The sequence below is a fragment of the Leptonychotes weddellii genome, chromosome 1, assembly GCF_054177405.1.
Source record: "Leptonychotes weddellii isolate Sample4059 chromosome 1, ASM5417740v2, whole genome shotgun sequence".
Lineage (NCBI taxonomy): Eukaryota > Metazoa > Chordata > Mammalia > Carnivora > Phocidae > Leptonychotes > Leptonychotes weddellii.
In genome coordinates, this window is record NC_138369.1 from 471,597 (window position 1) to 483,654 (window position 12,058).

General features: G+C 61.9%; 1 protein-coding gene across 1 annotated transcript in view; it reads right to left on the reverse strand.

Annotated features, from left to right (window-relative positions):
- Positions 1 to 12,058, reverse strand: part of SBNO2 (strawberry notch homolog 2) — a 32,414-nt gene that overhangs the window by 19,732 nt on the left and 624 nt on the right. Inside the window, exon 2 of the mRNA XM_081804135.1 lies at positions 605 to 1,090. Within this exon, the coding sequence (XP_081660261.1) occupies positions 605 to 1,018 (414 nt within the window). The 5' untranslated portion in view covers positions 1,019 to 1,090. The remainder of the gene's footprint in view (positions 1 to 604; positions 1,091 to 12,058) is intronic.

Genomic DNA, 12,058 nt, shown 5'->3' on the forward strand with positions numbered 1-12,058 from the left:
GGGAAGCCTGCTTCTCCCTCTCCCACTCCCCCTGCTTGTGTTCCCTCTCTCGCTGTCTCTCTCTATCAAATAAATAAATAAATAAAATCTTTAAAAAAATAAAAATTAAAAAATGCAAAATGTTAACAATGGGGAAAGGGGGGTATGTGGAAACTTTGTGTTCCATTTTCCTATAAATCTAAAACTGCTTAAGACATAAACTTTGGGGGGCATTTGGGTGGCTCAGTCATTAGGTGTATGCCTTCGGTTCAGGTCGTGACCCCAGGGTCCCGGGATCGAGCCCCACATCGGGCTCCTTGCTCCGCGGGAAGCCTGCTTCTTCCTCCCCCACTCCCCCTGCTTGTGTTCCCTCTCTTGCTGTGTCTCTCACTATCAAATAAATAAAATCTTAAAAAAAAAAAAAAAAAGACATAAACTTTGGAGGCGCCTGGGTGGCTTGGTCGGTTAAGCGTCCAACTCTTGATTTCGGCTCAGGTCGTGACCTCAGGGTCATGGGATTGAGCCCCACGCTCAGCAGGGAGTCTGCCTGAGATTCTCTCTTCCTCTCCCTCTGCCCCTCCCCCCCAAATAAATAAATAAATCTTAAAAGACGTAAAGTCCGTTAAATTGAAAATAAAAAACCTTGAAATAAAATAAATGTCATGGAGATCCCAGCCCTTGTCCTGCAGGTGAGGACAGCAGCGAGGCCTGAGCGTCTCCCTGAGGGCCAGTCATGATCTTGGCAAAACCAACCTGGTGGCTCATGTTTGCGAAACTTGGTGGCAGCTGGGCACCCCCTAAGGGCCTGCAAAGCTGGGGGCTGGGACATCCGCTCGAGGCCCTGGAAGGGGAGGCCGCAGCTGCATCCGCAAGGGCAGCATCCCATCCCAAGGCCGACCCTGGAGTGGCCAGCACTCACCTGGACACTGGACCCGCACAGCGGGGTCTGCAGGGGGGGTGGGCTGTATAGGATGCTGCCCGCTGGTGGGGGCTCATGCTGAGGAAACTCCCCGTCCATGGCGGGCCCCACTGCCAGCATCGGGTGGCTCCACAACCCAGGCCACGGGGGCGTCTATCTGGGCTTCTTGCTCCTCGGTGGCGGCATCATGATCTGGGGAGAGACGCGGCACATCCCGAGGTCACCCTGTGAGCTCCGACGGGAGAGGGCACACCCCCAGGGACAAGGGACAAGGGCGAGTGGGCTGAGGCCAGGCCTGCACAGAGGGGGTAGGGTCAGGGCAGCAGGCTGCACATTCAGGAAGGAGGGTGGGAGCTGAGGCCCCCCTAACACTGCAGTGTTACGGGGCACCCCTCTCGGCCCCAGCCTCTTCCCAGGGGCTGTGCTAGGGTGGAAGGGGGCCTCTGTCTCAAGTGCAGCCTAAGCAAGCTTGCGCAGCCTCTCAGCCTGGGCTCAGCCCCCACGCGCCAAGCACCTAGGAGGCCCCAACCCTTGCCTGACAGCTCCTCCTGGGGACACTGGGACTGGACATCTGACCACAGGTCCCACCCAGGCAGCAAGTGCCACGCAGTGGGGCTCCTGGCCACAAGGAGCAGTGCCTGGGGCAGAACGAAGACGAGCTTCAGGGACAGACCTCCAGGATGGGGGCAGCCCTTCCAGGGCGGCTGGGCCGCTCCACCACATTCCCCCCTGCTGTCCACATGACCATCTCAGGCTGCCTGGCCCACCAAATAACAAATAACTCAGGCCCTGGGGGGCTGCTCCTGCCACCCACGAAGAGAGCCACAGGCCCTGGTGTGAGCAGCGGAGCCTCAGCCGATCCCAAGGCCTGGCTTTGTGAGGCTGGGAGGCCAAATCCAACCCGGCAAGCACCTCCAAGCTGAGGGCCGACCCTGTCCCTCTGCAGCCAGACTAGGCTCACGGGAGGGTCTCTGGGGGCAGTCGGGGCCAAGCTGAGCCAGGAAGGGGTAAAGACACACAGCATCCCCACCGAGAATGTCCCCGTTCTCGAAGGCAGGCAGAGCAGGCCCGGAAAATGCCACAGGGGCTGAGAACAGATGCACAGGATTTCCCACACGATTTCCATCTGCCCCGTGGCCTGTGCCCTAGGCTCCCCTGGGCCCCGCCCACGGCCGCTGGGAGCCCAGACCCAGGCTGGCCCGCGGGCTCCTCGGGCAGGCCGTGGCCGAGGACGTTAATCACCAAGGGAGGCAGGAAGGGGAGGCAGCTGCCGCTCCCGGCCAAGCCCTGGATGAAGAAATCCTCAGGACTTCCAGTAACCACTGTCCGCACGCGGGCAGCTTATGCAATCCCTCAGGGGGCAGGGAGGGGCTGCCTTTACCCCGAGCTCCTGGCCAGAAAAGGGGCCCACAGGCCTGAGCTCCAGGAGAGGGATGCTTCTGGGCCCTGAAGCCTTGCTGCTGCCCTCCTCGGCTATGCGGGCTCACGGGCTCACACCTGTTGCCGGGACGGCACCTCCCCTGGCCTCGGTGGCCCTGGCCTGCCCCTGCCCATGCCCTCCAGGCTCCTGCAGGCTGGGGCCAGTGGGACACAGCCTTAGAAGCCGAGAGTGGAAAATCCTGAGGTCTTCCTCGATAAACACATGGCTAATGGGTGAGTGAGGGTCTCGGCCTTTTAAAGATTCTGGGGTCATGCAGATGGGGTCAAAACCCAGCTCAGCCTAACAAACTGATCATTGTCCAACAACTCAGGGGCACCTTAGCTTCTCTGAAACCCAGTTTTGCTCATCAGGAGAAGTGGGTTATTTGGAGGTCCATGGGCAAGTCTGGTCAGGCACTCGGCAGAGCCCAAGGCCTCTACAATCCAGTGGCCACTTAAGTGACCACTGCCTTCACGGAGGCCCCAGAAATCTCCTGGATTTGGGGGCTCCCCCCAAGGGGGCTCTGCTCCCAACACCTGGAGAGATGAAAACACTTGTCCACACAAAACCTGTCCACACATGTCCACACTGGCAGGAGTCGTAATAGCCAGAGAACAGCCAGCGTCCATTAGTGGGTGAGAGGATAAACACAACGTGGTCTGTCTACACACGGGCATGTGATCGGCCGCGAGCAGGAGCCAGGCGTCCACACGCATGGCCCCGGGGACGGACCCCGAGCCCATGATGCTCAGGGAGGCAACCAGACACAGACGGCCACACGGGGTATGCGTCCACGTGGGTGACACGTCCAGAACAGGCTCATCCACGGACAGGAAGGGGGCTTGTGGGGGCCACCAGCCGGGTGACGGCCGATGGGGACAGGACTGCTTTTGGGCTGATGGAATATTCTGGAATTAGGTCATGGTGATGTTCGTATAACACTAAGAATATAGTGAAAGACACTGAACTGTACACTTCAAAAGAGCAAGTTTTATGTTGCATTAATCTCACTCCGTGCCCACCACCACCCCATGCCCCCAGAGGCCACCCTACAGAGCCCCCCTCCTCCAACACCCAGGTCCAATGTCACCTCTTCCCCCTGCAGAGCCTCCACAGGTTCAGGCTTCCTGTTCCCCATCCCCCCACGGCACTGGGCCAGCCCCCCCCTGTGTACCCTCAGGACTCCACCTGCCTGGTCCCTCGCTTTCCGGCCTCTGCTGACCTCCCCCACTCCGCAGTGCTGCCCGTTGAGCCCTGCCCGAGCCCCCAAGCCCCCGAGCCTGAATGTGTCGTCCCTGGGAGGCTCCAGCTGCCTCGGGACCAACCCCAGTGGGTACCAGGCGGGGTCTCAGGGCATGGAGGGACGTAACTCAGACCGTGCCTGGCTGGGACAGAGCTCAGCGCTGGTGCAGAGGGACCAGGGTGTATTTTTAGAACATCCCACGACAGGTGAAGCGTGGGTGCTCACACAGGCCTGCGCTTCACAATCGTGGTTTACGTTCACACAATTTCCTTTTGAGATCAGGTTTTCGAATGAGTCATTATGAAAGAAAAGAGCAAGGAATTAGTGGCCCAGATAAGACAACAGGACAGTGCAGCGTGGGAAGAGGCCAAGGCCTGGGAGAGCCTGAGCCTGGACACACCCCTAGCCGGCAGGCACCTGCAGGCACCTGGCCTCTCTGCTGACCCCCGCAGCCATCACCCCAGCTCTGCTGGCCCAGCCCCCCAAACACTGAGCGGGCTGTCCTGACCCCGCTGACCGCCTGGCCCGCCGGCCCACCACTGCTCGGTCCCTCATCTGTACCCCGCCAGGCCAGGATGAGGCTGCCCCCGGAACTGTGTCTCTGGGCAGCGGGGACTTGCTGGCCTCCCACTGGGCACAAGATGGCAGCCTCTCTGGCCACCCTTCCACCTGGCTCTGAGGGAAGGTCCCGGGATCGGGACGGGGCAGGGGGTGGGGGAGGCAGACACAGAGGAGATGGCCGTGTGACCACCGAGGCAGGCATGGGAGCGATGCGGCCGCATGCCGAGGGACGCCTGGAGCCCCCAGGAGCTGGGAGAGCCAGGAAGGACCGTCCCCTGGAGCCCCCGGAGGGAGCGTGGCCCTGCCCCACCTCGACCTCCGACTTCTGGGCTCCAGGACTGGGGAGCATAAAGTCCTGTGGTTTAAGCGGCCCAGCGTGTGGACAGTTGTTAAGGCCACCCCAGGACACTAGGACTGGAGGAGAAGCAAAGCCCAGCTGGAGCCACCCCAACCCTCAGCCCAGATCCCTGTGACCCCTGGGGGCCGGGAGCACTGCTGACCAGGAGCTGCGGGCGAGGCTGGCACCAAGCACATGACCCCAGATTTCCACAGAGTTCCCAGGAGGCATGTGGAACGCAGCAGCTCTGGGATGCCAAAGACAGGCAGGGGCCCTAGCCCCCTGTGCACAGGGCAGGCAGGGCAGGAAGGGGGAGCCCCTCCATCTGGGACAAGAAGGACAAGGGGGGCGCACCCAGAATCCCCATTAGAGAGCACAGCCGTCCAAGGGTTGGATTTCCAGTTCTGTTCTCAATGCAGTGAAAGGTAGCCTGCAGGACCCCAGAGACCCCCCACAGACCCGCCTCCAGGAGCGGTGTCTCAACTGATGGGGCTCTTGCAAAACCCCCCATCCAGCTGGGACATAAAGGAAGTGCCATCCTGGGGACAGGCACGGGGCGGGAGGACACTGTAGGCCACGGCACAGGCGGTCGCCACGCCGGGCTGGGCAGGGAGACCCCATGTTTCTTCCACACCAGAGACCTCAGCTGTGGCCTGGCATGGTCAACACATGGCTGAATGCAAGACCAGGAAGCTGACGGTGAGCAGCAGTGGCCCTGGTAGGAGGACCACCACAGCCCATTACCCCAGGCCGACCCCCGAGAGCAGAAGCGGCAGAGCTGGACCATGTGGGGGACACCCAGAGGGCCCTGCACGCCACCCCAGGAGCGGAGTGCAGGGACAGGCACGTGCCTAAGACAGACCCAGACCCCGCAAACACAGCAGGTGCTAGTGCTCTCCTCAAACACGGCGCAACGGGGAAGCAGAACCGATCCCGGATGGCTTCGACCGACGAGTGGCAGCAACCCCCGGGAAAACACGGGGAGCCTGCAGCTGGGTTCTGGAGACAGATCTGGGGTCGCCTGTAGCTCGCTGTCTGCCTCTGGAGAGTGGTCTCCAGCAGAGACCAGCCGCCGTGACGGCCCCGTGACAGGCAAGGCAGAATGACACTCCGATAGCCCTGTGGTGAGGCGGGTGCCTGAGCAGCCGCACGGGAGTTGATGAGGACATGCCAGAGGCGTGCAGCCCTAGGGGGCCAGTCACTGCATCTGCCGCCAGCCCCAAGGGCACAGCTTTGGGGGCACGTGGCCCAGAGGAGATGGGGACCAGAACCTGGGGCTTCCTCAGTCATGGCTGGGGGCATTTGAGCCTGGGTCTCAGGGGTCCCACGGGTCCCCCCACTTCCAGATTTAGTTCAGCCTTAGCAGGGAGAGCCAAATGGTTTCCCAAGGGGGCGGTGCCGACCCGCCTGCCCATTGGCAGGGACAGCGTCCCAGCTGCTGCACCTGCTAACCCACCCTCCCTGGTGGCAGACCGTAAAGCTCTGTCCACACCAACACTTCCTACAGGCGCTGAGCACCTTCCATGTGGCTTCTCCTGGGAAGTGTCTACTCGGGTCTTGTGTTTACTTGCGGTTTTCAAAAGGCGTTACATACACTGAGCTTGTGGTCTCCACCGACACCCACATCTTCTTCCCCTGAGCAGGTTTAGGCCAAATCCCACTGGACCCAGACGTCCTGGTCCTTTGACACCAATGTGCCCTACTCTGTCCGTCTATGCAGAGGGTGGTCTGTCCCCGCTGGGGCTTGCTGCCATTCCCTGCTTGCTGTTGGGCTTGCTTCAGGCTGGCCGGTATGCCACGTCTCTCTGCCTAGCCCCTCAGAGAGCCCTGGGCAGGAGAGGGGCTACTGCCGCCCACGGCTGGGCGAACTGGTCCTAGGTGAGCAGCCTGACCAATCAGCACCCCCCTCAGCCTCCTTCAGTCCAGCCTGGTAGCAAGAACATCACATGGGACCTTTGCCCAAAGCCAAAGAGCGGCTGGTGTCCTGCAGGAGGAGGAAGACTCCTCCCGGCTCCGGGCTGGCCTTGGGCACAGCAAGTGTGCTAGACGGTCTCACATGCTCCATCCCTAGAGAACACCAGCACCAGACTGGACCCTGTGCCCACCGCCGGGAAGAAGCCAGGGGCCCCCACATCGCAGTAGTGGGCACCCCAAGACCTGCTAACAGAGCCTGGATCCGTTTCTGTTTCTCCCGTGGCAGACGACCACGACTCAGCAGCTCACAGCGGCACCCTCAGCTGAACTGTCTCGCATCCCACAGAACAGGGGTCCGGGCTGGCTTGCCGCCCCTGCTCTGGGCCTCACAAGGCCTGGGCTTCATGCCGGGTGCTCTGCGGAGAGTCTACCTCCAGCTCACACAGCTGTCAGCAGGACAGAAGGTCCGTGTCCTTGTCACCGGCCACAGACACAGAGGCCCACTCAAGCTTAAGTCTCTCACTCCCCTTTGGCCTTCAGTGGAGAAAGTTCTCTGCTTTTGAGGACCTTGTGAGGATGCTGGGCCCCTGGGGAGTCCAGGGTCACCCCCATCTCAGGGGCCTTGAGGGACCTGGTCTCGGAGACCATCACGGAGCCGCCCGCAGAACTCAGGGAGTGTGTAGCGCATAAGCGGACCGGCGGGCAGCAAGCCTGGCCCTGCCTCCCCGACACTAACGGGTTCTGGGAAACAGAAGCCCCCAGCAAGCCCTTCTCAGGGGAGCTTCCCCAAGGCCTCAGAGGGGTCAGGTGGGGGTGGGCCCGGCTGGGGCAGCACAGCCTCCACTCCGCAGGAATGTGGCCCAGGGCGTCCGGATGGGCTGGTTCTTCAAGAGAAGTGGCAGATCTAGGTTGGGGGGTGGCAGCCCCTGATTTCTCCAAGTTGGCAATCCAGCCATCATGTCCACACCCTCCGGGCATGCGGCGCCTTCCTCCAGGTTCCCACGATGCTGGCCACCTCGCCCCCACCCCCACCCCATGACAACCTAGAACCTTTCCAAGGCTGTTCCTGACAGCCTCTCGACAGCGACCCGGGGGCAGTGCCCTCTGAGCCCCAACCTCAGAACAGTGGGCCGAGCTCCTGGAGGGCCGGAATCTGATGAAAACCCCCTGAAAATGCCCCTGGCCAGCTCATGTTTGCCTGAACAACACCAGGAGAGGCGCCAATGCCCTGTGCTGCGGCAAGTGCCAAGCTCAGAACCACACTGGGACCAGGCGGGGGAAGGAGGGGGTCCTATACGCCCACTTTACAGCTTCCAGGGCAAGTGGCCAAAGAGGACATTCCAGACACCCCGAAACCGTCCCAATAAGCACCTGGTGCCCGTGTAGACCCTCTGCAAACCTGGCCACAGACAGATCTGGATGCCTGTGGTGCCCCAGCGGGGAGACAGGGGTTTGACCAGACCAACGAGCCCACCTTCCCAGCTCCACACCCGACTCTGGCAGGTGCAGCTGGGGGCCAGGGGCAGCCTCTCCTCAGCCTACCTCATGTGCGGAGGAAGACACCTTCTCGCTCTGGCTAGACTCCAGGCTGCAGGTTGGGGGCGGGACACCGGCCACTCCTGGCACCCCTGGGCCACCCCGGGGGCAGGGATGTTTGCCCCACCTGGTGAGTCAGTGCCATAAAAGTTTACTGCCCGTTGCAGCCCTGCGGCCGGACCCGCCCCTTCCTCCTGCCATCCCAGTACCAGTCAGTGGCCTCTGACCCTCCGGGCGGTGACTACAAGGAAACAGGGGGTGACCTGCCTCCCAGAACGTGGCATACGTGGATCTTGAAACACAGCAGGCCTTGGAACGAGGGCAAGGAAGGCCTCTTTCAGTTTCACTCAGGGATTTGTTCCTAAGGTGACAGAGGCCGATCTGACGGGGAATCTGGGCGCCGACTCTCAGCACCACCCAACAAGGAAGGACACAGCATCCGCAGCAGTTCACAACCCAGGGAGCATGTTCTGGAAGGCACGGGAACCTTGGGAACTGTGTGCCCAGAGTGCTGGCGGGTGAGGAGACCCTTCCTGTAAATGGTGGTGGCGCCCCTGCTGTGGGGCCCCAGGGGCGGGAAACTCGGGAGGGTTCTGCAGGCACCCAGCTCCGAGGGGGCCCCCGAGACGCACAGACAGACCACAAGCCCCCAGGGAGGTAAGGAGGCCAAACACGTCCCCCATCACACAGCAGGGGCCAAATAAATGCCCTTCCCCGACAAGTGCCTTGTTGGCTTCCCGAGGCCATGGCCCCGTCCAGCACGCTGTGGGTAGCATGGTGGGGGGCACCGCTGCAGCTGACCAAGGAGGTGGGACCTTCTGGCATGAAGTCACTGGGGTCACCTAGCCTCGGGGGGGGTCCCCAGGCAATCAGGGCCCACCCAAGGCACCCAACCCCAGAAGTCCAAACGCCCCCAGGACTACTTCTTACACAACACCCTCCACGTCCACCCGTGGCAGTGGTTCGGGGCAGAGCTGGAGTTTGGTGAGGGGCTCCCAGCCCCCACACAATGGGGGGATGGCACTTCCTCTGTCCTCCTCCCGGGGCCAGAAGATGTCTGACAACCGAGCGGTGCCTGGATGAGCCGGCAGCAGAGGGCCACGCTCGGGACCCACTCCGAGACACCGGCTCCCGCCCCAGCACACGGGCATCAGAGCGGCAAGGACAGGCCTTGCCTTTGTTTAAATGCTTTCTTGTTTTGTGAAGGCACAAACCACAAACCATACACTTCACATATTTAGAGTACACAACTCAGTGGTTTTCAGTACGTTCACAGAGCTGCTCAACCATCATCTCTACCTACAGCCAGAACATTCCATCAGCTCAAAAGAAACCCCGTCCCCATCAGCTGTCACTCCCCAGCCCCGGCCCCAGCAGCGCCCTTCCCGTCCGCGGATGAGCCCGTTCCGGACGTGTCACCCACGTGGACTCACACCCCGTGTGGCCTTCTGTGTCTGGTTCCCTCCCTGAGCGTCGAGTTTTGAGGTCCATCCACGTGGTAGTACACAAGCAAATGACAAGTCTTATCTCTGCTTCCCCTGGGGGCCTGGCAAGCCAGAACAGCAGGCGATGGGGCCTGAGCATCAGAAATCAGTCTTCGCCCTCACCCAAGTCACCCGCCTGGCAGCAAGGGAAGCAGGGATCTGCGGGCTAGCTGTGCCCAAGGGCAAGAAGATGGAGGAAGTTTGCACAGCAGGAGCGCGGGAGGGCCGTTCCAAGGGACAGGGAGTGGGGTCCACTCAGGGGAGAGGCACGCCACAGACCCCGGGACCCGAGGCGGCACTCAGGTCTGGGCAGAACAGGGCAGGGGGCAGGCGAGCAGGGGGCCGGCCGGGCCTGGAATGGTCTGGGGGGCCACGCTCTCGGCTCCCTGGGGCTCTGCTGTACTCAGCCCCCCCGCCGATCGACCACACGGCCCCCGGCTGCGGGAATATGGCTGAGACGCTCCAAACCTGCGCGTGACAAATCCCACACACGTGATGCACGCTCTCTCATGCGCACACATGATACACATGTACACACAAAGGCACACGCGGCTCACTCACACGCGTGTGCATATGAACACAGTGCGTGGAGGCAAGAGCAGACGCAGACACGCACACGCATGTTCACATGACACACGCATCCACGTGGACACCCTCCCATGTGGGTGCACACGCTGCAACGTGTCCACTCTGCATGTCAGCCCCGCAGTGTGTTTACACTTGTAGGTGACGTTACCCCCCCACCGCATTCAGCACAGGAGAACAAGCAGATCCCCACCCCCGCCCTGCAGCCCTAAAGGCCTCTTATCCAGAGGAGGCCATCCTGGGAGGGAGGCGGCCTCTGGGGACTAGACACAGTTGCCTCTTTATTCCCGGCCGAGCTCGCTTGGTCAGCGTTTCCGGCCTGGCCCTTGCTGGAGGGGCCTCTGACACTTTGCTAGAACTAAGCTGGGCCAGCCTGAGCTGGTCTTGCCCCAGCGGGGGCCAGGCCTGCAGAGTATGGGGAGCCAGCCTCGGTGTCCCTCCAGGTCTGGGCAGTGACTGAACCAAGGTCACGCAGCTGGAGGACACTGGCTCTGGGCTGCCTTGCACACTTGTGGCTTGCTCCACCCCACCCTGGACTTCAAAGGAACCACCTCTTCTGCACTCTGACAGGCTCTCCTGGAAATCTGGTCCCCCTTCCCCTCTGCCAAAACACAGATGTCCCCACACAACACACACACACCCACACCCACCCACCCACCAGGCAGGTGCTGGCTCAGGCAGGTATGAACAGATGTCTGCTCAGATCCTCAGAGTTAAACAAAAGCGCCCTCCCGCCCTCTGAAATCCCAGCATGCCTCCCCCTACTCCCCACAGCGGCCTGTCCCAGGTCGGTGTCCTGCACTTGCGGGGCTCCTCGGGGGTCTGTCGGGTGCCTGGCTGCATCTTCCCCACCATGTGGGGCCCTGGGGCCACTCACCGACCCTGCCTTCCCTGGCCCGCCCACCCAGTGCCGAGAGTTCATACTCAGAGTTCTCTCTGAGGACTCCGGAGATGGATGTCCTAGGGGGACCGTGGCCCAGAGCAGAAAGCTCTGAGCAGCCATCACCCACCTCTGGGGCCTCCCCTGGGAAAGTCCAGGGGCTTGGGAAGAAAGAACACAGACAATGGGCCCCAGGTCTCAGCCTCAAAGACAGGGGCGCTCAGCCACCCTGCTCACAAGCGCCCCCCACAGCCAGGCAAGCAGGGAAAAGTGAAGTGCAGGTCAGGTCCAGCCCTCCACTGCCCCGCCTGGAGGAAGGGCCAGGCCTCCCATCCCAACCAAGGATGGCCTCAGAACGTCTCTGGGGTATCATGCCTTTGACAGGTGGCCATCTTTCTTCCCTCCAGGGTCTGCAGCCCCCAGGGCCCCAGCCCCATCTTCCTTGAGTCTTTCCAAAGCATCTGCAGGGAAGATCAGCATGCCTGGCAGCAGCAAGAGTCAGTTCAATACCAGCCCCGAGCCGGGCTGTGAAACACTCACACCCCCCAAACTGCCAGCAATCTTCACCTTGGCCAGCTTCGGGGTCAACACCCTCCGTACCGGGTGCAAATACACAGCACCAACCCAGCCCGGCCGGGCAGTGGACAGGCAGGAAGGACACTCAGAGCAGCTGGGACTCACGTCCATTCTGGGAAGCAGAAGCTGGGGGTGCCCCTGACACTTCTTACAGACTCTGATTTTCTTCCTTTTCAGACCACTCATCAGGTTATGCAGACAGACACCCCACGGCCTCCCAGGAGCTCCCGCCTGGCTGTCCACACCCCTGCTGCCTGACTCCAGACCCACCAGCCACCCGCTTCAGGGATCTGGGGGCTGGCATCACCGCCCCCAGCCACCCCCACAGGCTGCCCTCTGCATCTGTGGGGCCGAGGCCACGTCTACCCTCTTCCTCCCCTCCCCCTGTCCTCGGAGACCAGGTTCCCACGCAGGCACAAGGCAACACTCCCACCCAACATGCTCTGCGGACTCAGCCCACACCAGGACGGCCCCCACCCCAAAGCTGCGGGGATCAGGAGTGTCTGCCCGTCCCGGGGCGCTGCCGGCCGCAGCCTGGGCACAGAAGCCAGGAAAGGAGGAAAGGGCAGGCATCGCCACGCAGCCCGGGGTCCGGCGCCGCCGGAGGGGAAGGGGCTGCGGCCA